Here is a 26,248-nt window from a genome sequence, read left to right as displayed (position 1 = left end):
TTATTTAGATGTAAAATATGTGACGTTTCCATCTAGAAGCCACTGACATATGCTGTGGTAAACTCAAACGTGGAAGGGTGGTTTTAGCTTTCAGGATCCTCCCAAACTCAGCTTCGTCCTCTTGCGCCGGAGCTTTGCGTGCGCTCCGGTACGCCTGAGGACACATCTGTTTAAGGCAGCCGCTGGAGTTCAAGCTTATCAGCAGATGGTGCTTCAAAGACGTCATCCTCAACACTTTCTTCTATTGGCTTCATTTTTGCTGAAGTTCTCAGGTAGGGAGACGTCCGGCCTGGGCCTGCCACAGTTACAAAGAGATTACCAATTAATTTAACAACACATACCTGCTGCACACACCTATTTGCGATAAAGGGTACACAATCTGATGATCCTGCCCTAGTTGCCTTGTGAGAGGACTTTTTAAGTGAAGGTTTCTTTGTTATTTGGCCACAGGCATCAGGAAATCCTAGACGTGGGACAGCCACGCTGCTACGAGCCCGCAACGCCTCCACGGTTCAAATCCTGCGGCTGGCCACGGGCGCAGCCCTCTCCCCAAACCGACCGCAAACCCTGACTGCACGAGGTGCCCACCGCTGTGTCCCGGCGATCGTTTTCTCGCCGTTACACTCACCCACTAGTTCTTCTCCGCAATCGGTGCCACGGACGGGTAGGTACATGAGGTACGCACATGTGCGCCTTTGGCTGTGGAAAAATTCCTCGGCGCCCTGGGCAAACCTCAGGTGGTACCTGATCACAGCGCGAGCTGCCTTAAGAGCACGATGACAAACTTAACGGGAAAATATAATACCCCCATAATCAGCCACAGAGAAGACAAGACTAACAGGTGAAGGCCGTGTCACCTTTGACTGACAGTGATTTCAATGCACTAATACAATCTTTTAGAAAAGCGGCGACTCACAAAGCTTGCCAGAGCGGAGCGCACGCCACAAATCACTGCTGGTAGACGTTAAATGGAGTTTTTGTGTGAGTTACCGCTGCAAACTGCCTCTACTGTAGTTAAATCTTCAGCATGAGGGTTAAACCAGAGAGCTCCTCTGACACCAGCCAAACAGCTTCATTTCCCATTGTCCACCCTGAAACTGCACCTGCACTTGGACATTTTTTCTTCCTCTCAGTACCACCTTCTAGAGTTAAACCACCACAATGGCACAAGGTTGTACACAGCTACAATATGACGACCAAAAAGAGTAGGGAAATCTTTGAAATACCGTTTTAGAAGAAAAGGGCAAGAGGTAGTGATCCTTTCTGACAGATTGTATACAAGCTAAAAATTCAAATTTTCTTGAAAAACACACTGATAGCCATAACTGTTCCTGCAGGGCTATTCTTACTACTGGGGGAAAAAAAAAAAAGGTTTATTAGGTATATTAGGTATACAGTAAAGTGCTCTGCTAATGAAGCCTATTTATGAAGGACTCTCTTGTGCTGCATATGTCACACACAGAGAACAAAATACTAGCTACAAGACCAGCAGATTATTGTATGACTGCATCTTTAAGCCACATTCACACAAACACTATATTAGCTTTTTAGAACTTTTTATGTTAAAAATGTATTAGTATTTTCTTTTAACATTCAAAAACTACCATGGTAAAGGGTTATTTGCACACATTTTTAAGTACTGGAATTGTTAAGCACTTCTTTTTTATTATTTTATTACTAGTTTATTAGCATTTTTAGACTGGTTACCTTTTGTTTAAAAGTGCTTAGTTCTCTCCAGAAATCAGAAGTAAGAAGCCGTAAGTCTGCTGAACAGGATCCAATATTGAGTCTAATACTGTCAGGTTGTTTGATTCAAAGACGTGCCCTTATTTTCCCCAAATACAAAAGAACTTGTTTACTGATGCCTCTATCCAATGTTGTACAGATGTTCAAGAGACCGAGTCAGACCTTGAACCCAGGCCTTCCATACACTACTCTGTCGTCCTCTCTCGAGGACCTAAGCCCAAACACCTATTAAGACGGCATGTCCCATAAAAGCCAATCCTATTTTTAACCACAAGCTGGGTATAACATAGGGAGCACATGTAATGAAACAATACTGACAAAAGCATTACCAAAACAAAAAACCATTCTACTTTCCTGCTTAGCTTAGAAATTTGCAAATACAGATTTGTAGACCAGCAAATCTCAGTGATCTAAACCAAGCAGCACAGAAAAAGAGACTGTATCATTAATAAGTATATGAATGACTATCAAACAAGAGAATTATTGAATAGAAACTAATACAGAAATGTTTTTTAAAGGACAGAAAGTTAGGTAAAGCTACCCTTGTAAGCAGAAATAGTTCCAACCTGATTAACTCAAATTTTGGAAAAAGAGATGCATCAATTTCATTTACTAATAAATTACAGATGGATCATGGATGTCAAGCACAAGTACCATGTGAAAAACAAACCCCACTTTAATACCTTTTTGAGGATGCTTGCTGAGTTAATGTGATGTTATCAACAGAAAACATCATGCTGCAAACGACTCACTCCGTAAGTATTATAGAACTCTTGTTGGTTATTTCCTTAATATAAAAGCAAACAGTTAGTTGGGTTTCTTAGTTAATTAAATTCAAAACACAGTTTTGCTAGTAATCGTAGTTTGGGGCCTAGCAATTAGTATTTCTCACTCTTTCACTATTAAACACTTTGGAAAAAGCTTGATATCAATTTCTTGAGAAAATGAGTCAAAGCTGATTGTAGCATAGATAAAAGCATAATTTAAAAAGCTTGAATTATACAAAAATATAAATGCTTAATTTTTCAAGAATATGGAAATTAGTATTAGAGTATAAGACTTGTTTGTATTGTACTAGTCAAATATCACATTTGTAATGGGAAGCATTTGTCCACACAACAATCAATCACCTAGCAATGACAAGACAGTATTGCTGTAGAGCTCCTGTACAGAAAAAGTTTCCCTTATTCATTTATTCTTTTAATTAAAAAAACTAAAATAATAAAACATGTGATTTCCATATGTTCGCTACTAAATCTTCTGGGGGTTTTGGATTTTTTTTTTTGTTGTTTTGGTTTGGTTTTTTAAATAAATGAATGTATGATTACAGAAGGATGATCCAGGGGAACAAGCACTGGGACAGTATGCCTCAGTACGTACCTCATACTAAATCTTAAAAAACAGAAAAAAGAAAAATACTGACTGCTGCACTGAAAGCACCCAGGAAAACGTTTTTCAACAGTGGGAAGGTAAGTGGCAGCTTTTTTGTTCAGCTTTCCCTGTGATCTGGAAAAAAGCGCATACATGGCCACAATCCACATTGAATACAAATCTTTAAGCAGAGCTCACCTTGGTAGCAAACCCATCACTGGCAGTGACAGTACCCAGGAATAACTAACAAGCTATTTTGGCAAAAAGAAAGGTTGAAGCATTGCAGTTTAGTGAGATAAATAACCTTTCACCAAGAATTTTTATCAACCTTTTACTGAAGTCAGAAATTTCGTATTAATTAGAATGCACAGAAGAAATAAAGGACAGCGTTTCCCGAGGTGTATGATACACTGCCGTGTGGGTAACCCCTCTGCTTCCCCAAAAGTAAGGGAAGTATCGGACTCGGGAGGCTGCTGCCACACCTACTGTTGCCAGTGGGGTGGTGGCAGTGGCAATATCACCTACACCAACCGCTGTTGGACTGAGCAATTTCAGAACATGAAAAGACATTTAAACCCCTCTTTTGGGGAAGTACACCAAAAAATATGGTACACAAACCAAGGAAAAGTACAACAGGGGAAAGTGTATTTATCAAGTATGTGCTAAGCATTGATGCACTTCAGGGATTAACGTCATTACAGCTGAACATGTCATGCATTTAGATTACTGTCTCCCAAAGCTGAAATACTGGTCTAAGTGTTTTGCTGCTAAGCCTGAAAGAGAAATTTAATTCTAGCTAATTGCACAAACACATTTTTACAAGTTATTTCTAGCTTCTGAGTGTACAAATTTGTCCAAGGGCGCTCTGTGCAAAGGAGAGGCTTCAGTTTCATGGAGCTTCACCGCGGAAAAAGTGAAAAGCCAGCTGAGAGCTTATGGGTAAAGATGAGAGAACAGACCAACACAGGAGACTTCGTGGCAGGTAGCTGATACAGGCTGCCTGATCAAGAAGAGCAAATAGATGGAAGCCTTCTTCAGACAACTGGATGAAGCCTCATGATTGCAGGCCTTGGTACTTGTAGGGAACTTTAACCACCCCAGTATCTGGTGGAAAGTCAACAGGGCTGGGGGAAACCAGTCCAGGAGATTTCTGGAGAGTGGAGCCGACAATTTCTTCACACAAGTGATCGATGAGCCGACTAGGGGAGGTGCTCTGCTGGACCTGTCACTGACGAACAAGGAAGAACTCATCAGGGAGCTGAAGGCTGATGGTAACCTTGGCTGCAGTGTCCAGGAGCTGGTGGATTTTAAGATACTGAGAAGCGTGCAAGACAAAGAATAGAGTTACAACCCTGAACCTGAAGAGAGGGGGCTATAGCTTGCTCAGGGATCTACTTAGCAGGAACTCATGGGACATGGCCTGCAAGGGCAAAGGGACCGAGAACAGATGGTTGATCTTCGAGGACACCTCCCTCAAAACACAAAGGACAGTCCATTCCAGTGTACAGAAAGTTGAGCAAGCTGCTAAAAGGCTGGCATAGATGAACAGGAAAGTCCTGACAGAGCTCAAACACACACAAATGAAGTGGAAGCAGGGATGAGCTGCTTGGTGGGGGAGGATACAGAAACATGGCTCGAGCATGCAGGGATGGAATTAGGAAAGCCAAAGCTCAGCTGGACCTGGATCTAGTGAAGGGCAACAAGAAGGGCTTCTACAAATACATTGGCAACAAAAAGAAGACCAGGTAAACTGTGAGGCTCAGTGGTGCATGCGACCTAGGGACATGGAAACGGCTGACATATTGAATACCTTCTTTGCTTCAGTTTTTACTGGTGAGGTTTGTCCTGAGGCCTTCCAGGTCTCCAAATGTGGTGGTAGAGACTGGGAAAGCGATGCCTGACTTACAGGAAAGCTGGACCGAGTGAGCACTTACATCAACAGGGCAAACAACAAGACTGTGGAATCACAGGGACTGCCTCCAAGTGTGCTGAGGGTTGGCTGATGCAATTGGAAGACCCTTCTCTATCATCTTGGAAAGGTCATGGCAGTCAGGGGAGAGGAAAAAAAGGCCAGTGTCATGGCCATTTTTAAGACGGGCAAGGAGAAGCACCCAGGGAACTACAGGCCTATCAGCCTAACCCCAGTCCCCAGGAAGATTATGGAGCCTGTCTTCCTGGAAGCCACATCCAAGCACATGAAGGACAGGAAGGTGACTGGAAACAGGTAACATGGATGTACCATGGGCAGACTGTGCCTGACCAGCATGACTACCTTCTGTGGTGAGATGGGCTCTGTGGATGAAGGGAGTACAGCGGATGTTTTTTACCTAAACTGTAGCATGGCCCTCCACAGCCTGCCATAGAATCATTCTAGCCAAAAGGGTGAGAAATGGACTGAACACACGGACTGCAGCTTGGGTGAAAAAAAATCGGCTGGACTGCTGAGTTCACAGCATGGTGAACAGCAGTACAAACCCCAGCTGGCAGCTGGTTACCAGCAGTGTCCCTTGAGGGCCAATATGAAGGCTTATAATGTTCAATATATTAATGACCTGGATGATGGGATGGAATGCATTCCCACCAAGTTCACAGAAAACAGCCAATTAGTGAGGGAAACTGCTGATAGGCCAGAGGGTAGGGCGGCTGGTCAGAATGGGCCTTCAGAGGCTGGAGAAAAGAACTGACAGAAGCTACATGAAGTTCAGAGGCAAATTCCTGCATCTGGGACACAACAAACCTACACAGCAGTACAGCCTGGGCATCACCTGGTTGGAAAGCAGCTTTGCAAAAACAGAGCTGCGGGCCCTGGTGGACACAAAATGGAGTATGAATCAGCAGAGTGCCCCAGCAGTGAAGAAGGCCATCCATATTAGGCCATAAGAAGGCCATATTAGCAGCAGCATAGCCAGCAGGTCAATGAAAGAGATTATTCCCCTCTATTTGGCACTTGTGAGACAGGATCTGGAGTGCTGTGTCCAGTTTTGGGCTTCCCCGTACAAGAAAGACATGGACATACTGGAGCGAGTGCAGTGGAGTGCAACCGAGACGGTCAGAGGCTGGAGCACATGACGTACACGTAGAGGCTGCAAGAGCTGGGTCTGTTCAGCCTTATGAACAGAAGGTTCTCAGGGGATCTTACTGTTGTCTTCGGCTACCTAATACAAGGGTAAAGAAGACAGAGCCAAACTCTTCTTGGAGGCATGCACTAAAGAACAAAGGACAACAGTCATGAGTTGCAATAAGGGAAATTTTTTCACCGTGAGGGTGGTAAGGCCCTGGAACAGGTTGCCCAGAGAGGCCGTGAAATCTTCCACCTTGGAAATATTCAAAGCTTGACTGGACATGGCCTCGAGTAACCTGCTCTAGCTGACCCTGCTTTGAACACGGGGTTGGACTAGATGATCTCTCCAGAGGTTCCTTCCAACCTCAACTGTTCTGTGATTCTAAATGTCCTTTCAGGGAACAGAGAAGAAATAAAGGAAACAATGCTGGAATTTTCATCAGACTATATCCCAGCTGTCACCCTCAGTGTTCTAGTAGGGTGAAACACTGGCAGGGCTTTTGCTTCCATCTGCCTGAGCATGCAGACTATACCAATGTTAAGGAGTGAAAACAAATAGGCCCTCCAAGTCTGAAGGAGTTCCTGGATAGGAACTGTGAAGAACACAATGGAGAACAGATAATTAAATGGGAAATGGCAAATACTTTAAATCACTTTCTCTTCTTAGCAGAGAGTTTAACCATAATAAATAACGGGCAAAGGTTTTTTTTCCTCATATATTTGAATTCTAATTACTAAAGAATAATATATCCCAAATCAAAATAAATAATCCTATATGATCCTTTTAAATTCCCTTAAACTAACAGTTTATGCCAAATGAGAAAATTAAGCCTCTCCTGTTTTTGGGGGTTGTGGGGTTTTTTTTGTTCAAAAGCTGCTTTCAGAGTTCAGGCTACTGTTGAAGTTGAGACTGAGAAAAATTAAAAGTAAAATAACAACAATAGCCTAAAAAGAATCATTTAGAAAGTTTCTATAAAGGAATAAATTCCAAGAGTACAAGCAAAAAGGTCACACTTGTTTTCTTCACTCATTTTATCTGTTCTCTATTACTCCTGTCATACAAAGCACAGGGGAGGAGAGCCTGACAGCATAATTGGAAGTTTTCCAGGCGGCATCAAAATATTGGTTGTACACCACATCTCTCCAAACCCTGCCAATACAAACTATCTCAGGAGGAAATGCAGAGCAGCAAGTTGCTGAGGGAAAAAGTTTTGTTTGTTTTTTTAATTTCTACAAGCACCAGTCACAGACCAAAGGAGGTAACTACTGTGACAGGAACCATACATTCACAGATTTGCCCCATTGCTATAAACATTCCATACTATGCCTACACATTCACATTATGCCAAAAATTATTACATTATTACATATTAAAACATGCTGGTTTTTTGCCAGTATCTACATGAGGTAGCTTCAGTTAGCGTACAAAGCCTTATGCATCTTACGAATTCTCTACAGTTAGGTCCCTCCACATAGCTGATGCACAGCAGCATCCTAAAAGCTACAGTCTGCTCCAGCTGAAGACAACAGGAGCTCTACAATCATCTCTTACGATGAACCAAGCTGTGTTCAAAACTGGCATGAATTATTTTGAGCACTCACGAAGAGAGGATGCAGAGGAAGTCCCGCGAAGAAACATCTGCAAGCCATCCTCGCTGTCACTGGAACTGGCCATACTGTTTCTCATCTGCATCACAGAGAGCTGTGAGCAAAGACTAGGCTGTCGATCAATCTTTTTTGAAGCCTAAAAACAGGAAATAATTATTATTTTTAAAAAAAGGTATAGAGTAAATGAAAACAAAAATGGAAACTATTTTCTCTGTAGTAGATGCTCTGGACTCAGATATGACTACTCATGAATCAAGAAACTGGTTAGAGCAGAATATTCTATGCAGGGTAAATCGATTTAAATGAAAATAAAAGACGCAAGTAATACATCGGAACACTGACAAGCATGAAACCTCAGATTAATTACTCAACTTTAATCCTTTTTGCACTAGACTTTTCTTGTATTTTCCTACAGAAAGGTTGATTTTTATTATTTGGTAATTAATTATCCAGATATGATGTTCTGCAATTAAATACAGCCTTTATGATGGGCCTGGTCCTCCTCACTAAACAAGACAGCATGCTATATATAGAGGTTAGCAATTTATATCTTAACAGAAACTTGTTCACTTTCCTGGGTTTTCATTTCATCATGTTCGAAAACAGTGAATGTCATTCCTTCCTAGTAGATGATCATTTGGCTTTTGATTTTACTGAAGACAGATTAAGTGCATCACATGAACATTATCCTCTGCCTGTCAAATGGTCTCAGGAGCTTCCATTTGCTTTGAGTAGTCTTCCTCAGAAGCCTCTGTACTATAATATTAATATGAAACCATACATTGTACCTTGTTAAGTATTACAGCAAGTCAGAATGCTATTTTAGGTGTATATGAAAGGTAGTAATCAATGACAAAAGCGTAACAGATAACTCCTCTTTATAAGTCAGGAATTAGCATCCTATTTCATGTGGAGAGGAATGATTATTTTCCCAACAGCAGTGAAAATCTCCTTCAATAGGAGAAAAATCACATGGTTCCTTACAAATAAACAGGTATTTTCTGTTTTCCAATACGCAATGAATCGATATTTTTATCTTCTTACTACCATCTTGATGATGAATACTCTATATTGAATTTGTTTTAGTCGTTCTCTTGTATAACCCCTGTGTACAGAAGTCAACAACAAAATTTTCTGCTGAGATTGTCACCAGCTAAAAAGCATTAAAGACACCAATAATGTGTGCATTTGACAATGAAGCCTGTGAGAAGTAACATGCCCACAGGGTGCTGGCAACGGGGAAATGAAGGAGAATTTACTTGACAGACAGTTCTTGTCCTACGTTATGTAGGAAGGGGTTGTGCAACAAGTTTTTCATTTGAGGAAGAATAAAAAGGTACTACAAATTTCCCAAATGCTCACTCCTAGTTTTTATAACATACATTTTCAAAAGTTACATAACAACTGATAAAACAGTTACAACAATCTTAAATTCACGTGACTATTGTCACTAAAAATAAAGACTTGGTGCAAACTGAAGTTAAAGTGTGCAGATGTAAAGTCAAAGGAGGGGCAATGTTTGGTGGTTTTTTGTAATACTTAGAAGATATGATGAGGACCTTTCACTTAAAAACAACCAATTACAACGTTACAGTAAGTATGTCATCATACTTCCATGTAAAGAAATATTTATGCTAGTGCTGAAGCTCCACAGTGCCAGAAGTCAGCAGCACAAGCTTGTTGCAGATGACTTTGTATACTACGCATGACATCCTAATGCTGTCATCCAGAAAATAAGGGAAGGAAAGAGGAAAATAGAGACTAGAGAAGCAAAGAAAAAAAAGAAAAACAGAAATCAAAAGAGAAAAAAAACAAGAAAGGGGAGAAAACAGGGCGGGGGGGGAAGGCAAGGTGAGGAAGAGTGTGGAGAACAGCAGTCTCCCAGGAGAGACAGTCTGAGTGCACACTGCACATTGCTCCAAGTTCCTTCCAGATGCCATACTCCAGAAACTACTTACTGTCTATGCAGATGTGGGATTTAATACAGAACATTCCCCTGTAATTCTTTTGTATTAAAAAACAAAAAAAGAAGCTTTAGCCACACACTTTATAAGATGTATTTTATAGATGGTACAGTTTTGAGGATCTGATTACAAGATAGTATAATCCTCTATTTCATTGATCGGAAGGCAAAATAAGCAGTGCTTTGTTGCTGTTAAATTGTTTCTCCAGCAATTCTTTCTTTTCTCTTTCTATAGCCAGTACAAAAAAAAAAAAAAAAAAAAAAAAACGAGAAAACTTACATGGATCCTTTTGGATCGTTTCCTAGTAAATTCACAACTTGGCAGAAGTAACTATTTAACCTATATATGAGCTATTCATGGGCAATCTGATGAGGATTTTTGCTCTAAGCGAGAGTTACGTAAATACCAACAGAATATGAAAATACTGTACTATCAAATTATAAAGCTTTTCACAAATGGTGAAAGTTATTCAAATAAATTATATATGAGAACCCTATAGTCATTACATAAATAATAAAAAAACCCACCAGCAGCCAAGTTACCATCCAAATCTTGAAAAGCCACATAACTAAGTACGGAGACAAAATGAAAGTAAAACAAGATAATCAATACATCCATGACTACACCTAGGCCACTTACTGCGATACATAAAACACACATCCTCTACATGCAGAGAATAATAAGTTATATTCAGACTGCTGAACATTTTATATGTATTTCATGCTTCCTTCCACTAACTACATCGTACGAACCCAACGTCCCTTTTCTTTGTATTTGCCACCCTCAAACACGTGTTGCAATTATTTTTCTTGGAAATCAGTATTACCCAGTTGTGTGACCCCAGCAAGCAAATTCTTTAAGAAAAAACCCTGAAGCTTCTTTGTACAAAGGCACCCATTTGTTAATGAGAAAGGCTATCCAGGGAGATACCGGCCGTCACGTCTACTAGTTGGCTAGAAATATTTGTGCCAGCTGTTCAGTTCCAAATCTCCGTTACTCATCTTTCTTGCAATATTGCTTCTGACAAAAACACTGACTGACTTACACTTCGGCACTAAAAGGCAATGAGTGTGAATTCAGCAACTGACAGTAGCAGGTTAAAAAAAAAAAGACAATTTAAAGTTCAAGTAACAATACATTTGTGCGTGGGAGGAAAATTCCTAAAGGAAACTTCAGTTGCTTACCTTGTCATTTAAGGTCGGGTCATTCAATGAATAGAGTTTATTTGTAATATCTTTGCCAATAAGATACTTAAAGATCTCATAAAGAAATGGCTCAGATTCCAGAAAATAAGTCAGCCTTTCCCTGGACCAGCACAGGAACTTGCAGTTATCATCTGCGATAATGGTGACCTGAGAAAATACATGCTCAGAATTAGCACTTCTCTTTTGTTTAAAAATAAGTGTTACCATTTTATTTGTGCCTCCTGTTAAAATAACTTTAAAGCCATAAAACATTTCGGTATCCCTCAGAACTCAATATTTACAAACGTAAAACATCTCAGGTATCTATTATGGTATTTCTAACTGATTAGCACAGCCAGTCGTTTTTCAGAAAACCTGGGTGCGGATAATCGGGCAAAATCTCTCATACATTCCCAAACTGTAAAAGCATTTATGTTAGATGAGATTTACATACGAAGTCTATCCTACAGTGATGACACTACTTGCATGTAGTCTACATCAATAGGTCTACAAGCTGCTTGGTTTTATTTTATGTTGCTGTCACCACACAGGAACAACTCGTATAATCCAAAGGTCTCCATTAAAGAGTTTTAAGCGATTTAAAAAACATATTTTCATACTCCTCTTCTTCACTGTCAGCCCTGCTGATCCCATAAGTACCACCTTAGCAGTTGAGCTAAGGCTCCCTTTGTTCAGTGAGTGGTAACTGAGCTACCGATAGTTACAGAGGAGCTTGTACCCTCTCCAGGGAGGCTAGCCCTGCCAGGTTCATCCCCCTGTGCTGGCAGACGGCAATGGCACACCGAAACCTGCACCGATACCCAATACCCAACGGCATGTTTTGCAAAGGAAAGTCAGCCATCTACGAAGAAACGAGGCGCTCTCTGCTATTACAAGCTAATGTCACCTCCTGAAAAATTAAAAATATAGAAAGTCTAAGAAATAATGGGAAACTGTCACATATCCATGGATTTTAACTTCACAGTCCATAATACAAGCTGAGGAAGAATTTGCCAACGTTGCCAGCAGATGGGGTCCTTAAGATTGAATCCATGTTCTCTTGCAATGGCAACACCGAGCGTGTTTATACGGCAGTAACAAGCAGAAGTCACGAGTGAAGGATGTGCACCGCATCAGATTACAATAATTTTTAAGGCAGGCAGAAGTTGAGGCATGAGCCTTTTCCCTTCAGAGGGACCGATTCGTTATCCAGTCGCTTACGAGAGAAACAGGCTGTGCCAGGAGAGCGGCCATGCTGCAGGACGCCTCACTGCTGCGAAATGAATACATGTGGACAACCCTCTCTCCTTGGCGTTAAGCCTAGTGTTTGACTGGAACATATGACAGCAATCACTGATTTTAGAGTCTACATTGCTCTCCCTCCCGCCCCTTCTGCCAGGGTATCAGTGTGGATGTACCCAGTCAGCCACAGTCCAGTCATTATTACACATACTCAGTTAAAGAACATCAAGTAAGAGGTAGCAAAATAGCCGTTTCAGTACAATGGGAAAAAAAACTTCCCTAACAGAGTATTTTCCCACAAGCTATGCTATAATATATCCTTTAATGTACTAGCATAATTACATTGCTAGAGACATATATCCTTACTCTTCCGCATGTGAATATTTTTATTCAAAATACTGTGATCTCTTTCAGCTTATGTTGCTTTACCAGCTTTCAAAAGGACAGCATTAGTATGTTTAGAAAAAAAGCCAGTTTCAAACTAATGCCTGAATTTTCAGCCCTTCAGTTTAGTAACACCAAATATTACAATAATTATTTTTCCTTTCTGTTTTTGAACCAGTGATGAGACTGCTCACATCACCTCTTTTTTCAGTAAAGCCATCTCTTAAATTATTTGTTCTAAATAATCTCTCAACACAAAATAAACTTGCGAACAGTAAAAGAGAACAGAATAGCCAAAGCCAGACTGCTCAGCGAACTCCACCATAATACTGTTTTGCAGCATTTAATTTTAAAAGTTACTCTTGATATGGCCCATCATGAAACACCAGTACTAGAAAGCTGGCAAAATTATGCAAGTCAAATAGTTCAGTGTTGAGCAAATTTATACAGATTTATACAAAACCCCTTAAAACGGAGTTTTTTTAATGATCTCATCAGCTCATATCCAGTGACATTTAAACCAAAATGTACCTGGAATTTCTCACCCCGGTTCATCTGCGTTGATCGAAATTCAGGAGAATCTATAAAGGCACAGGGGTAAATATTATGCAGAAAATGCCCTCGATAAGACACCTTCATTCTGGAAATAAAAATGCATGAAACAACATTTTAAAGTCATGGAGGTTGATTAATTTAATCTAAATTTGGACGTGATTATTGACAATGGTAAAGCAGTAGGTAACAGACAAAAATATGTTCATCTTCTGGAATTTCAGCCCCAGAGCTACCCTGTTTTCTGCCTAAACCTCTACCAATTCCAAGCAGAACAGGCTGCCAGCCGATTCGAGTTGCCAAATGTAGCGTGCATCCTCAAAATATCGCTATCCAAAATGAAAATGGCTTCTATACAGCCAGACCAGAATCAGGCTTCCTTTAGGTAACTAGGCTCTGCAGTAATGAGCAGCTAATGACTTCGAAGAAAAAAAATGAAGCCCAGTATCACTGTGGCTATCAACGGAAACCGGCTAAAATACTGGCCAGAACTTAGCAAGAGTTTCAAGATTACATTTATTTTACCCTTTCTCACCTGGGTCCTGTAGCCTCTCCGCTTGCACATACATGTGCAATGAATCAAATCCAATAGGCCTGTTGCTTTAAAGTCTACTGGAGGGTTATTTTTTCCCCTCCCTCATGCACAGTATTTTTTAACCTTAAAACCTGCATATGCGCTGAGAACATGACTTTGATATCTAAGATTTGAACAAATCTCTTGCTTGGTCTGGAAGACACTGTCTTTGGTCTTATACAAATATAATTCCCACTAAAATCCATGCAGCAGCACACACAACTGGAGGCATAATATGCTCCCACTAAGAGACATCACTCTCACTTGAAAACAGTATCACAAAATAGTTTATGCCTATAGACTATTTGGCTATAGGCCATAACTTGCTACAAACAACAACATTAAAAGAGCTAACAAAACACCCATCAACTTCCTAATCTAATTCAATCATCACACAACCCATAAGATTGTCCCCAAGCTTTACAGAACCTACTTCCCCTTCAGTAGGATGCTTAGCCTATCATCAACTGATGTTTTATCTTCTGCAGCATAGGCTTGACCTGTCTTTAAAGTCTGAATGTTGCAGAACTGTCCAGTTAGTCTCTGAAAGAGCTCGGGAGGCACATGGAGCGGTTCAAACATTCTCTTGTAGAGGCTGCTAAGCTCCTTCTCTATCTTGATCTAGAATGGAAAAACAAAAGACAACACTAAACACAGAGGCATTAGTTAAAAAAGGGTAAGACTACGCATGCTTTAGTTGCTACATTTGAGGAACATATTTGTCTTTGTTGTGTTTGGCAACAAAGGAACTGGTAAATGTGCAGCATCTATCCACAAACACCACCTATGAGAGAGTGACCAAAGCCTTATCTAAAACTAGCCAGGCTGGCAAACTGGTGCTTTAGGACGCTATTCCATCCAAGTGGCACATTAAATCAGACACAAGGAGTCTTCTAAAACTTCTGTTGATAAAACAGTGAACAGGACTTGGGCCAGACTTACACAGGAAAAAAAATGAGGCTGCCTGCATTTTTCACACCACATGCACACCTCATTCTGGCCATCTCTTAGTCTCTCCTGTGAGCCCCTTTCACCCCTGAGCTTCTTGGTTTACTTGCAGTAGAAAAGCAGTACTGAGAACTGAAAAACAAACTCATCATATTGAAACCACATGTAATGAGGGAGGAAAAAACCCCCTTGCCAGCTGAACATCCCACATCTAGGAGCCCACCCAAACTCAGGCAGCAGCAATAACGGAATGGAAAATGGCTGAAATCCCAAGTCTAGAAGTCTTTCTTGCATGAAGGCAGCAGGGGATGAGACAGTGTCTTGGCCTCCCTGAAAGCGGAGACAGCCTGAACAAAGGCTGCATATAAGCTGGGAGGAAAACAAATTAGAACAATAAGCATCAGATAATCAAAAATATACATAGGACAGAGTAAGGAAGAGCAACCAAGAAAACAAGGCAGAAAAAGAAGAAACGGAGTCACCACTTCAGCAAATGAGAATATTCCAAGTTTATCCAATTTTCTAGATTTTTTTTGTATTTCAATACTAAAAACAGGGGAGGAGAGAAGGCCACAGCACACGAGTCCAGGAGTAATTTTTCAGCTGAGGGTGGCCAACAGTGGGCATCAAGAAACCTCTGGTCATCTTGTGGCTGGAGGAGATGAGGAATCCAGAATGACCATGGGAGGACCGAGGCTGCCTGAGGCCCATGAGGGCTTCAAACTGTCACTATTCCCTCCCCAGGAGGGCATTTTAGGGTGAAAATATTAATCTTTAGCCCCTAAGAGATGCATGTACTCCACACTAAAAGCCCTCCTTGAGCTCTTTTCTGTAGAATTACACGTGTGTGTGAAACAGTAAACCAAGCATAATGAATAGTTTTTAGAAAATTGAGAAGGTTTGTTTGTTACATTTCAGGTTTGTCTAAATACAGAACAAATTGAGCTGAGGCAGAAACTTTCTAGATTTATGGAACCGTAATTGGAGTATTTCACACACAGCCTCAGTCACTGAAACGATCCATCCCACATCCTGGCCACTGAACGCCTTGGGAATCACTCTGGAAGTGAATATCCTGTGGGCAGAGATGGTAGGTTAATCCTACAGAAATAGTATATAGTTTATTATTAAATTGCTAAACAGGAGGATACAAGGCTGCTTCTGTGACTTTGCCATTCTCATTTCATGACTTCTCAGCCTTTATATTTCCACAAAAGGCAAACAAAACGATATTCTAAACCTGCAGACTTCACTTTTACCCAGACAGCCTCAAACCATTAAAAGTGAAAGCCAGTTTATAAGCCACAAGCATTTTTATGCAGGCTGCATGTGAACCACACACCAATACCCATTTCTGAGGGCTCAACATAAAATTTTTTTTGTGAGAACGCTCCTGAGAACTTTCTTTTCCTTACACACAGCTGAGTTACTGTCAACTTTGTGTACAGTATCTGTGTACCTTTCCCACCCACAACTTTAATAAAGCATTTGGTTTATTTTTTGACCTGCCCATACACAAGCTCTAATCAAGTGTGAATTACTGCCTCCTCAAAACACTTAAATGGATGTTTCTATTTCATTACACTATAAACATTGTTACATGTCTCCTTCCTTCTATAAACTAATCTCTGCCCCAGAAACAATATCAGGACCAAGAAAAGGAGGGCTAGAACATAAATGTTCAGACAAGATTAACCATAAAGTCACAGAATGACAGAATGGCTGAAGTTGGAAGGGACCTCTGGAGGTCATCTGGTCCAATCCCCCTGATCAAGCAGGGTAATCTAGAGCAACATTGCCCAGGACCTTGTCCAGATGCCTTTTGAACACCGACAAGGATGGAGACTCCACAATCTCCCTGGGTGACCTGTGCCAGTGCTCCATCACCCTCACAGTGAAAGTGTTTCCTGACATTTTGATGGAGCCTCCTGTGTTTCAGTTTGTGCCCATGGCCTCTGGTCCTGTCACTGGGCTCCAAATGCAAACAGCCTGGCCCTATCCTCTTTGCACTCTCCCTTCAGGTATTTATAAACATTGGTAAGATCTCCTCTGAGCCTTCGCTTCTCCAGGTCAAACAGTCCCAGCTCTCTCCGTCAGCCTTTCTTCATAGGAGAGATGTCCTTTCATCATCTTTGTGGCCCATCATTGGACTCGCTCCAGTATATCCATGTCTCTTGTACTGCAGAGCCCAGCACTGGGCCCAGCACTCCAGATGCATCTCACTAGTACTGAGTAGAGGGGAAGTATCACCTCCCTTGACCAGCTAGCAATGCTCTTCTTAATGCAGCCCAGGATACTGTTGCGCTCTTTGCAGCAAGGGCCCATTACTGGCTGGGGTTCAACCTCGTGTTCACCAGGAGCCCCAGCTCCTTGTCTGCAAAAAATGTTGCCCAGCTGGTCAGCTCCCAGCATGTGCTGGTGCATGGGGTTGTTCCTCCCCAGGTGCAGGACTTTGCACTTCTCCTTACTGAACTTAATGAAGTTCCTGTCACCCCATTTCTCCAGCTTGTTGAGGTCCTTTTGGATGGCTGCCCAATTTTCTAGATCATCAGCCACTCCTCCCAACTTCGCATCATCAGCAAACTTGCTGAGGGTTCATCATCCAGATCATTAATGAAGACATCAAACAGGACTGGGCCCAGTACTGACCCCCAGGTTACACCACTAGTGTACACACCACACAGGAGTGTAGCTCATATAGTACACACCTCCAGCTAGACCTCACACTGCTGATTACCATCCTCAAGCCAGCCATCCAGCCAGTTTTCAATCCATCTCACTGTCTTCATCACATCCATACTTCAACAGCTTCTCTGTGAGAATTTTACGGAGGACAGTGTCAAAAGCCTTACCGAAGTTAAGGCAGACAACATCCACTGCTCTCCCCTCAACTACCCAGGCAGTCATTTCATCATAGAATGTTAAGTTGGTTAAGCATGACTTCCCCTTAATGAATACAGGCTGACTGCTCCTGATCACCTTCTTGTCCTTCATCAGCCTGGAAATGGTTTCCAGGATTAGCTGCTCCATCACCTTCTCAGGGATCGAGGTGAGCCTGACTGGCCTGCAGGTCTCTGGGTCCTCCTTTTTGCCCTTTTTGAAGGAAGGGGTGGCACCTGCTTTCCTCTAGTCCTCATGCGCTTCTCCCAGTCACCGCGATTGTTCAAAGATTAGCAAGCGTGGCCCCACAGCAACATCAGACAGCTCCCTCGGCACTGGTGGGCGCATGCCAACAGGGGTCATGGATTTACATATGTCCAGGTATGCAGGTTTCACACTGAATCAATTACTAATTACATTTTCCACCAGTGACTACATTTATATGAAACCAAGGTGTTGAATTTCCTGTATGTTCTTTAGGCCACAATCTAACACCTCAGAGGACATCTAAATGGACAAAACAAAGATTGAATTTAAACTGTCAAGAGAAACCGTATTGCATTGGGGATTGCCGTGAACTGTTTGATTTCAAAATATGTTCCATATACCTGCGAAGTCAGATGACAGGTTTTCCAGGTACTCCCTCATTTTTAACAGCCATACCAATTTAGCTTGCACCTCATTCTATACATGACCACTGCAACTCAAAGAAAAATAAATTCCTTTCTCAGATGAACATAAAAGTAGCTCCCAAGACTCATGAATTCAAAACAATGCATACAGACACAAGGACAGGAACTGGCCTTGGAGTGCTAATGCAACTCCTTAGCTAGCACGTAATTCAGGTTTAATGATCTTCCTCTAATGTATAATACTTAAAAGAAAGCAGTCATAACCACTTTCTTAAATATTGATCAGGTTGGACACCATAAATATGTTTTAGATGTCTCCCTCGTAACAGACTATTCACTCTTCACAAGCGCAGCTGACTGCTCCTCCAGTCATGCTTGTGGGTCATATTCCAAATGAGCCATACGGGTAGGTGTAATGTTTTGTTCAGCAGTGGTTGAAACGTTCTGGGATGCTGCCAGAGCTCTGAGTCAGAGCCCTGTAGAGACACCAGTTAGACTCTTTCAGCTTCCACTCAAACTAAAAAAGCCAAATCTGTAAGGAATAAAAAAAAAAAAAAAAAAAAACAAACCACAAAAAAACCCCAAAAAACCAAACCACCCCACACAGAAATAATCTTCTGGTCAGAAAAGAAACTTGCTGCTATTTTGCATGCTTCATTTAATAAAATAAAATATTTAACAACTGAACATATCAATTATTCATTTTGTAATATGACTAATTTGTAATTATTCTTCCATTTCTTTCATTCCTTAAAAATGTCATGTGAGGATGACTAAATAAAATGGATTTTGAGGTAGGCAATACAATAGTTACAGACAGAAAATCTCATTCAAAATTAGTTCCTAAGAATTTCCTCCCCCCCCACGCCCCTGCATTCTCTAGCTTCCTATATGAAAAGCACTTAAAAGCCTTCAAGTTCATAATAAACAGAATGTGTAAGACAGACAGAAAGACATGTGTGACTACCAGGCATCACTTCAAGTAAGTTTGCTGATCACAGTCTGTAACAAAGACGTTCATATATGCTTTTGGATATTACCCTGTTTCCATATAATTTCAACTATTGTTTAAATTCACATAATTTACTAGGCATAGAGAGCCCAGTTTTCAGGGAAGCAGAGTACCTACAGTTCCCAGACCACACCTGCAGTGGTAGGAATACAAATCTTCTGAAAGCCAGACTCCAGTTCTGTACTGTGTTACAGTTTAAATTAACATGAAGCAATTTGAATTTTTCCCCCCCTCACACTGCTACAGCACAGCAAAGAACTGCGTCTTGCCTATGGCTATATAAACTACAAACCTAGCTTTCTAACACCTGTGTAGGCTTGTTCTCTAGCCAGTGGAGAGGGATGTCACTATCAGATTTTAAACAGATATTGGGCGGGTGGGCTAAATTACACCGGATAACTAACTTAAACTAGATGTTTAACTTGGAGGTGGACGGAGTGAGACAAGATGATTCCAATTCCCATTTCATAAGGTAAAGCTACTGCTGCAGAAGTAGAGACCACAAGTAATTATCTGTGCTCTTTGGAAATGCTCTTAAATTTTGGACTCAAGGATTACATGCTTCCTCTCAGAGGCCTTTTGTTTCTGCGAGCACCAATGTCCTGAACGATGTAATATTTTAGTAGAAGTATTGGAATGTGACTAAGACTACCTAAGAAAACAGTCAATACCTATGTAGAGCACTTCGCAGTTAAAAGTGTTAGAAACAGTGAAATGTCGGAGGAATATCTATTTCCTGCACACTTCTATCTTTAGAAAGCAGTTCAATATTGTAGAAGATGAAGGAAAAAGAGAGATCCAGTAAAGGCACCTGTGGTGCTGGTTTCAAGACTTGACTTTGCTCTCTATCCAAAATTATAGTGTCAAGATGTAGACATTCATTTTTAGAGTCAAGAGAACTGACATTTGGTTTAGGGCAGCTCTTCCGGTAGTAACTCCAGTCTCACCAGAAGGAACACCTAGGAAGTCTTCACACAGAAGACTGTTCCTGCAGGCTCCCTTGTTCCATTCGAGATCTGGAGTATGGAGCTGGGGGCACTGCTCTAAACTAAGTGCTGTAAGCTTTACCACCACAAAAACATATTTTGAAAGGGAAGCGTGCACATCTACAAAGGTCCAACAGGATTAAATGACTATGACCTACGTGCCAGACAGGTTTCACATGACCAAACAAGAAAGATGAAACTTACAGTCCAACCATGTCACTTTTGTTGTTCACGGAATTGATGGAAGACCATGTTTTGATCATGGTGGGATATGCAGAGTTAGCATATATATTCAGAAAATTTATTTTAAATGCAGCTGACTTCAACTACTTATTATCTGTCATTTGTTAAGACAAGTGTAAGTCCTCCCACTGTCCAAGACAGAATTTTCATTAGATCTTTCCAGTGGTTTATTTTTAGTTTGAGAAATTTTCCTCATCCTTCCCCACAGAACAATGCTATGTTTTGCCATGACAGCAAGAAAAAGCTACAGTCCAGAAATTCACATAGGGACAAAGGTAAAATGAGTAATTTTACATTCACTGTAATTTGGTATACGCTTTAGCTTAAAGTAAAGCACAAATCCTCCAGATAGAGCATACAGATGGGAGTCACGCAAAAGAACAGACAGAGTATAAAAAAAAAAAATCCCAAACACACCACCACAAAGACTATTTAAACATTGCTGGACCCAAGCACACGCCCAGGACCTTGGCCAGGAAAGTCCCCTGATGAAGTTGTATTCAAGTTGGGACACAGTCAAGCATGAGCACACAGTGTGGCAGGCACTGCGTGCAGGTGAATGCCAGACCTATTAGCTTGCCTCCCAGGAGGTATCTAGCTGTGCAAGTGCTCCTTCAATGTTCTAGCACAAAGTCAAACAGCAGAGTCTGTGGCTAAACCACATCTCAGGTGTCAGTGGCTGGAGCACAAGCTTGCTGTCTACAGGTGCAGGCAGAGCTCCAGCCCCCTCAGAAGTCCTGCTCTCCTCTGGTGTCATTCAAGAGCCAGAGAAGTAGGAACGTGGCGCTCTGAACAGTTTCCACACCATGGATCAAGTTGGGTGCAAAGAACTGTTTGGTGTTCTTGCCAGGACAATGGGAAGTATTTAGGGAGGCTCTAACAAGAGCCAGATACTAAACCTCTTTATGCAGGACTTACCTAAACCTGGATGGTTCTTCTGTTCCACAGTTTCTCAATCCTGTCCCACCCAAAGCTGTTACGCAACTCAACTATTATTCACTCTTAGAAGTTCTGCCCAAATTATGTGCCTTGAATGAAAGTTCTAAAGGAAAAAAATTAAGACTTATCTTACACTAAGTTTCCTTTCAGGTCTCTCAAAAAAAAAAATCTTTCTGTGTCATCTCATTGTTGGACAGTGAGCAGAGAATTAAGCCTGAAAAGGAACTAGTTTTAAGGTGTGTAGGGGTGTGTTTTTTTAAAAAAAACACCACCTGATTTAATAATAATTAGTGAAAATATTATCTATTATGCAAATTACAGTAGTATATTTTTCATGCAATATTCATAAATACTGTAATTTCTTAAACTTAATGGAAAGAAAAATACTGAAATTATTTTAAGTCTTAATATACAAACACACACCACTACATAGCTAGACTATCAAAACTATCACAACTAATTCTTGGCTAAGCTTTAAGCTGTAAGGGTCATGTAGCCCTGCAGATGGTAACCTTTGGGTGAATCTATGCTTGCTTCATACTGGAGGAACACCGCTGTAGGTAGAACCCTTCCTTCGTTAACACATGATGTACTCAATTCATCAACTGTTGTAGACAGATGCAGTTTAACCTTTAGCCTCTTTTTATATGCTGTGGTTGCCTGTTGGAGTTTGTTCTGCAGTTGTTTTTAGCCATACTGGTAAAGATTTCAGCCATTACCCATGTTCTAAGGGCACATGCCACAACTCACTTTTTAAAAAATACAGGTAAGTTTTAAGGCTTGGTTTTCTAGGGAAATGTGCCTGTCAGCTGTGCAATCCTGCCTTTTGCCATGATTTCTGACTTTTTAGCCAATTCCTGTCCCATCTGGCAAAGGACTAGAGGCCTCAAGATGATACTAGAAGGCTCACCTGGTGGGTGGGTTGAGGGGAAGCAGAACTTGCTACCTTGGTGGCTTCATTGAGGGAAAAGAATGCAGCATGAGCTCATCCCACACTGAAGACCAGAGTATCTGCACAGGTTATCTAACTGCAGACACAAACATCTAGAGTCTGGCTTCACTGGCTCTACACTATCACAATTGTTATTTTCTGTGACGCACTGGGCCGCACGACCATGGCTGACTAGCCGAAATATGGTGCAGTTTCACCATGCTGCTGTGTCTCGATGACATAAGTGGATTGAATAGGCTAAAACAATAGCATTAGCAATACAAACTAAAGAGGAACTTACCTTTTAACTGGGAATATTACTCTCCAAAAGTAATTGCAATGACTAGAAATATTGAGAGACTGTATTTATAGACTATAAATGTCTAGTAGTAGATCAGTCTAGCTAGCTTTAAGCCATCTTCTAGGCAGGACAGAAGTCAAGCTTTATGCTGCTTTGCCAGGAAAGGAGGTTGCTAATTTCCTAGCTGCTTTCTTGCACAGGCTGAGTTGACTTGGTGAAGAGCTTAATTCTAGCTAGTGGGGTTTTTCTGTACCAGCTGTTACACACTTCAAGAATGCGTCTGATTTTGGGCAAAGGCAGAGTCATTCTACTAATGATGTAACGCAATACATATTCCTGTAATCTTCGTATTATAAATCTATGTGCCTTATATTTTAGAAGCTACAGAATGTAATATTAACATTTTGAATGCTTTGCACTCCATTAATATTTGATTGGCACATAATAGCAGCTATTATATTAAATATTATCTAGTTTTGATGTGCATATACCAACAGAAGGCTGGGTTGCTAATAGTTTTGCAGAAACAGAATATACTTCTGGATGAATAATACTAAGAAAATAAACTGATTTCCTATTGGATATGCATTTAGCTGAAGGCAGTGCAAATAATCCTGTATTTTTGGTATACATTTCAACTATATTCTTCGGGTGCATTTGAACAAAGTTATCCCAATGCATCTTTCTGAAGGCAACAAAAGGAGTTGCAAAATTCCCAGATGTGACCCTCAACTCAATAAATGCCGTAAATGGTATAAAAGGAAGGATCATCTTACTTAATACTGGTCTTCCCAAACCTTACTCAATTTTGCTGCTTACCTCAGAGTCCCACAGATGTTCAAAAAGGGTAGGTAGCGTCTCACCTTTTATTTGCATTTAAAAGGAATGTGGTATTACAAAGCACACTGGCTAAAGCACTTGCCAGCAAAGCAAAGAGTGTGAAGGTAATTTGAAAGTGGACATCAGCATGTGTTTCTACGTTGAAATAACAGTCTATTAGGGCACTTGTCATTTATCAGTCTCCCTTCCCACCACAGAGGATGTTCAAGACTTGAAAGTGAGGTAAGAAAGTTTGATCCCTCTCAAACTCCTAATTAAAAAAAATATTACTGTCCTGGAACTCTCAATTTTAAGTATCTTAGTAGGATTTTATTTCAGGAGGTCTGTATGTATGTACTCTTGTGGGTGGGAGGGTGAGGAAAATGACAAAAAAGCCTACCCCGAACAACCCCACACATAAACCCCAAATTAACATTTCTGGTCTCTGCAAAGAAACTATGTAACCCCCTCCCAACCACCAAAACCAAAAATAAAACTCAAACACAACAACCAAAACCAGCTAATATGAACTAGTCAAATAATTTTTCAAGAGTATGGATTTCAGAGAAATAACTGTGTACTGCATCAGATCATACTTACAGTCTGGATCCTTCCTGAAGTAGCTAGCTGACTTCACCCAAAAGAAGTCCTATCTAATTCAAGAACTGCTGTGTAATTCATTGGTTTGCCTGGCAAACATGGCCAAAACTTCCTTTTTCTTGCGTCTTACTAGACTGCTTATGCAATTTAGCTGTTATACATACCGGTCTTCTCTTATACACTAAGTATATGAAATGTAGAAGGTTGACAACCAAAAACACAGAATTCCAGATCATTATGTCCAAGGCACAACGGTAGAGTGTAGCCCAAATGATGAACAATGCACATCCTGCAAAAATTTTTTAAAAAAAAGGAAGTTAAATTTCACCAAACAATAAAAACATTCTTAAAAAGCCATCAAGAATCTGTCCAACGTGTGCAATTACACCAAAAAGGAATATATTCTACAAGCTTTACTACAGTTAAGCTCTGTGGATCAATGCATGCACAATGGTAGCAGAGCCAACCACTGCAATGCTACAAACAGGCACTGAGAGCAGGTTGACAGCAGACTGCAGTCCTACTGCACAGGACTGCAATACTGGAGTTACAGTAATTCAGATCAGGACTGAGGAAAGCAGAAAGGTGCCACCCACAATGGCCTGTTACCAAAATGAAGCAGAAATAGGTTGGAGGAAAATCATATCTTAAATACAAAAAAAAATTAAGCAGCTCACAAAACTTTATTACTAGTATTCCATTAATTAGACAAACAAGAGCCCAGAAATGTATGCTTGTTGTTCAGATCAGTTACAGTCACATCTAACTAGTGAGCAGCAGTTCCACAAATACCTCCTAAAGTCATACACACATATTTTTTAAAATTTAAAGGAAGTATCATTGTTGCATTTTGACAAAGCCACAGCAGGAACCTGAATTCTCTTGTATGACAAAGGGAAAAGTTAAAATGCTTACTCTTTTTTTAGTCACTTTACTTTGAATAATGACAACTGCTTTAAAAGATCAGGCATGCTGTATGATTAGGGATACTATTTGTAGCTTATAGAGACAATACTTATCAAATGACAGATTATGCACCAGTAAGTCTCTCCCAGATAACTGTGAGCCTATTGTCTAATAGAGATGGCTGTAGAGGTCACAGACATATTTTCCCTTAAGTTTCATGTCAAAACAACAAGGAGAAGGTGCCAAATTAGTGTCCCTTTCCCCTTTCTCTCTGAAGACAATGCTGAATTAATGAACTCACTGTTATCAATTCTGTTTGGGTTACTGACTGGCCAGGCAGTACTTATGTATGGATCAGAAAAATCAACATGTGATGACTCTTGATCAGATGGTTAATTAGATTACAAGGGATAGGAGGATACGAGGCCTGGAAGTATTGAAGAGGAGCAATATTACGGAGCAGCAGAGAGGTGGGACAGGGTCAAAGCAAAGGGGACAGATCCCTAGGAACTGTAAGCAGAGTAAATTTGTGTGCCAAATTTAGTTTTCCCTCTGAAGTCACATTTCGGACTTCAGGAGGACACAGACTGCACCCCATATCAAAAGCCCACGCTTCTAAATTGTCAATGAAGACAATGCTGGTGATCCACAGATGCCAGTGTTTGAACCCACATTTAAAGAACACGTGAGGTGACATCAAGCTTCTCAAGGGAAACATTACCTATAGCAGACATACCACTCAATGTACTTACATGAAACCTAAAATTAAAGTCTTAAGGATCCATAGACTTAATTATGACTTGGAATTTAATGAATTTTAAGCATCCAGTCATGTCTGGAGTAAATGGGGCCCACCAGTCTTCTAGTCAACATCTACACAGGTCTGAAGATGCAAGTTGTATTTCTGGGATGTTTTAGGAGCCTAGACACATATAACCCTTCCAGAAAAGGTCTGCCAGGGTCAGAACAGACCCCCACTTACACAAAAGACACCTTCAGCAAAGTACAACGACCATGAGTATGTGCTGGAATTTCACCGTAAGCTGAAGGGACCAGGAGAAAGCTCTGTAGTGGTCATGAACTGCTATTCCTGTCACAGGAAGGTTGCAGATCTCTCCAGAACAGTTCTCCTACCTATGGTGAGCAGGCCTCGCAGAAAAATCATATGAAGATTCAGAGTAGTTGGAATAACCAGTCCAACCGCAAAGCAAATGTTAGCCACGTGGAAAACAAGATGATGAATCTCTTTCCAGTTTTCACATGCAGTCTCATTGAAAGGCACAAGTGTGGCATTTTTTAAGTCTGGAATAAAATCTAGTGGAGTAACAGTGAGTGGGCTCATTGCTGTAGTATTCATCTTTGAGA

At 40.8% G+C, this 26,248-nt stretch overlaps 1 protein-coding gene across 2 annotated transcripts; it reads right to left on the bottom strand.

Annotated features, from left to right (window-relative positions):
- BVES (blood vessel epicardial substance) lies at positions 1 to 26,248 on the bottom strand. 2 transcript variants are annotated; one of them, XM_010284096.1, is made up of 7 exons: positions 26,018 to 26,248; positions 24,142 to 24,266; positions 14,120 to 14,307; positions 13,092 to 13,200; positions 10,935 to 11,102; positions 7,781 to 7,922; positions 1 to 295 (listed from the first exon to the last, which is right to left on the bottom strand). In XM_010284096.1, the coding sequence occupies exons 1-7, from the start codon at positions 26,238 to 26,240 to the stop codon at positions 171 to 173; spliced, it is 1,080 nt and encodes a 359-aa protein (XP_010282398.1). In that variant the 5' UTR covers positions 26,241 to 26,248; the 3' UTR covers positions 1 to 170. The 2 variants fall into 2 exon arrangements, with proteins under 2 accessions (XP_010282398.1, XP_010282399.1); XM_010284097.1 differs by having other exon boundaries at positions 171 to 289; positions 26,018 to 26,240.

The sequence above is a fragment of the Phaethon lepturus genome, unplaced genomic scaffold, assembly GCF_000687285.1.
Source record: "Phaethon lepturus isolate BGI_N335 unplaced genomic scaffold, ASM68728v1 scaffold19433, whole genome shotgun sequence".
Classification (NCBI taxonomy): domain Eukaryota; kingdom Metazoa; phylum Chordata; class Aves; order Phaethontiformes; family Phaethontidae; genus Phaethon; species Phaethon lepturus.
This window is presented reverse-complemented; position numbering and strand designations above follow the sequence as displayed.

Bases quoted from the DNA above. Each gene is read 5' to 3' on its own strand.
- BVES (XM_010284096.1), bottom strand. From the start codon at position 26,240: ATGAATACTACAGCAATGAGCCCACTCACTGTTACTCCACTAGATTTT. The intron at 13,201-14,119 runs GTAGGTTCTGTA...TTTTATTTCCAG, and splicing joins AGCATCCTACTGAAGGGGAA to AATGAAGGTGTCTTATCGAG. The intron at 11,103-13,091 runs GTACATTTTGGT...GTATTTTCTCAG, and splicing joins ACCGGGGTGAGAAATTCCAG to GTCACCATTATCGCAGATGA.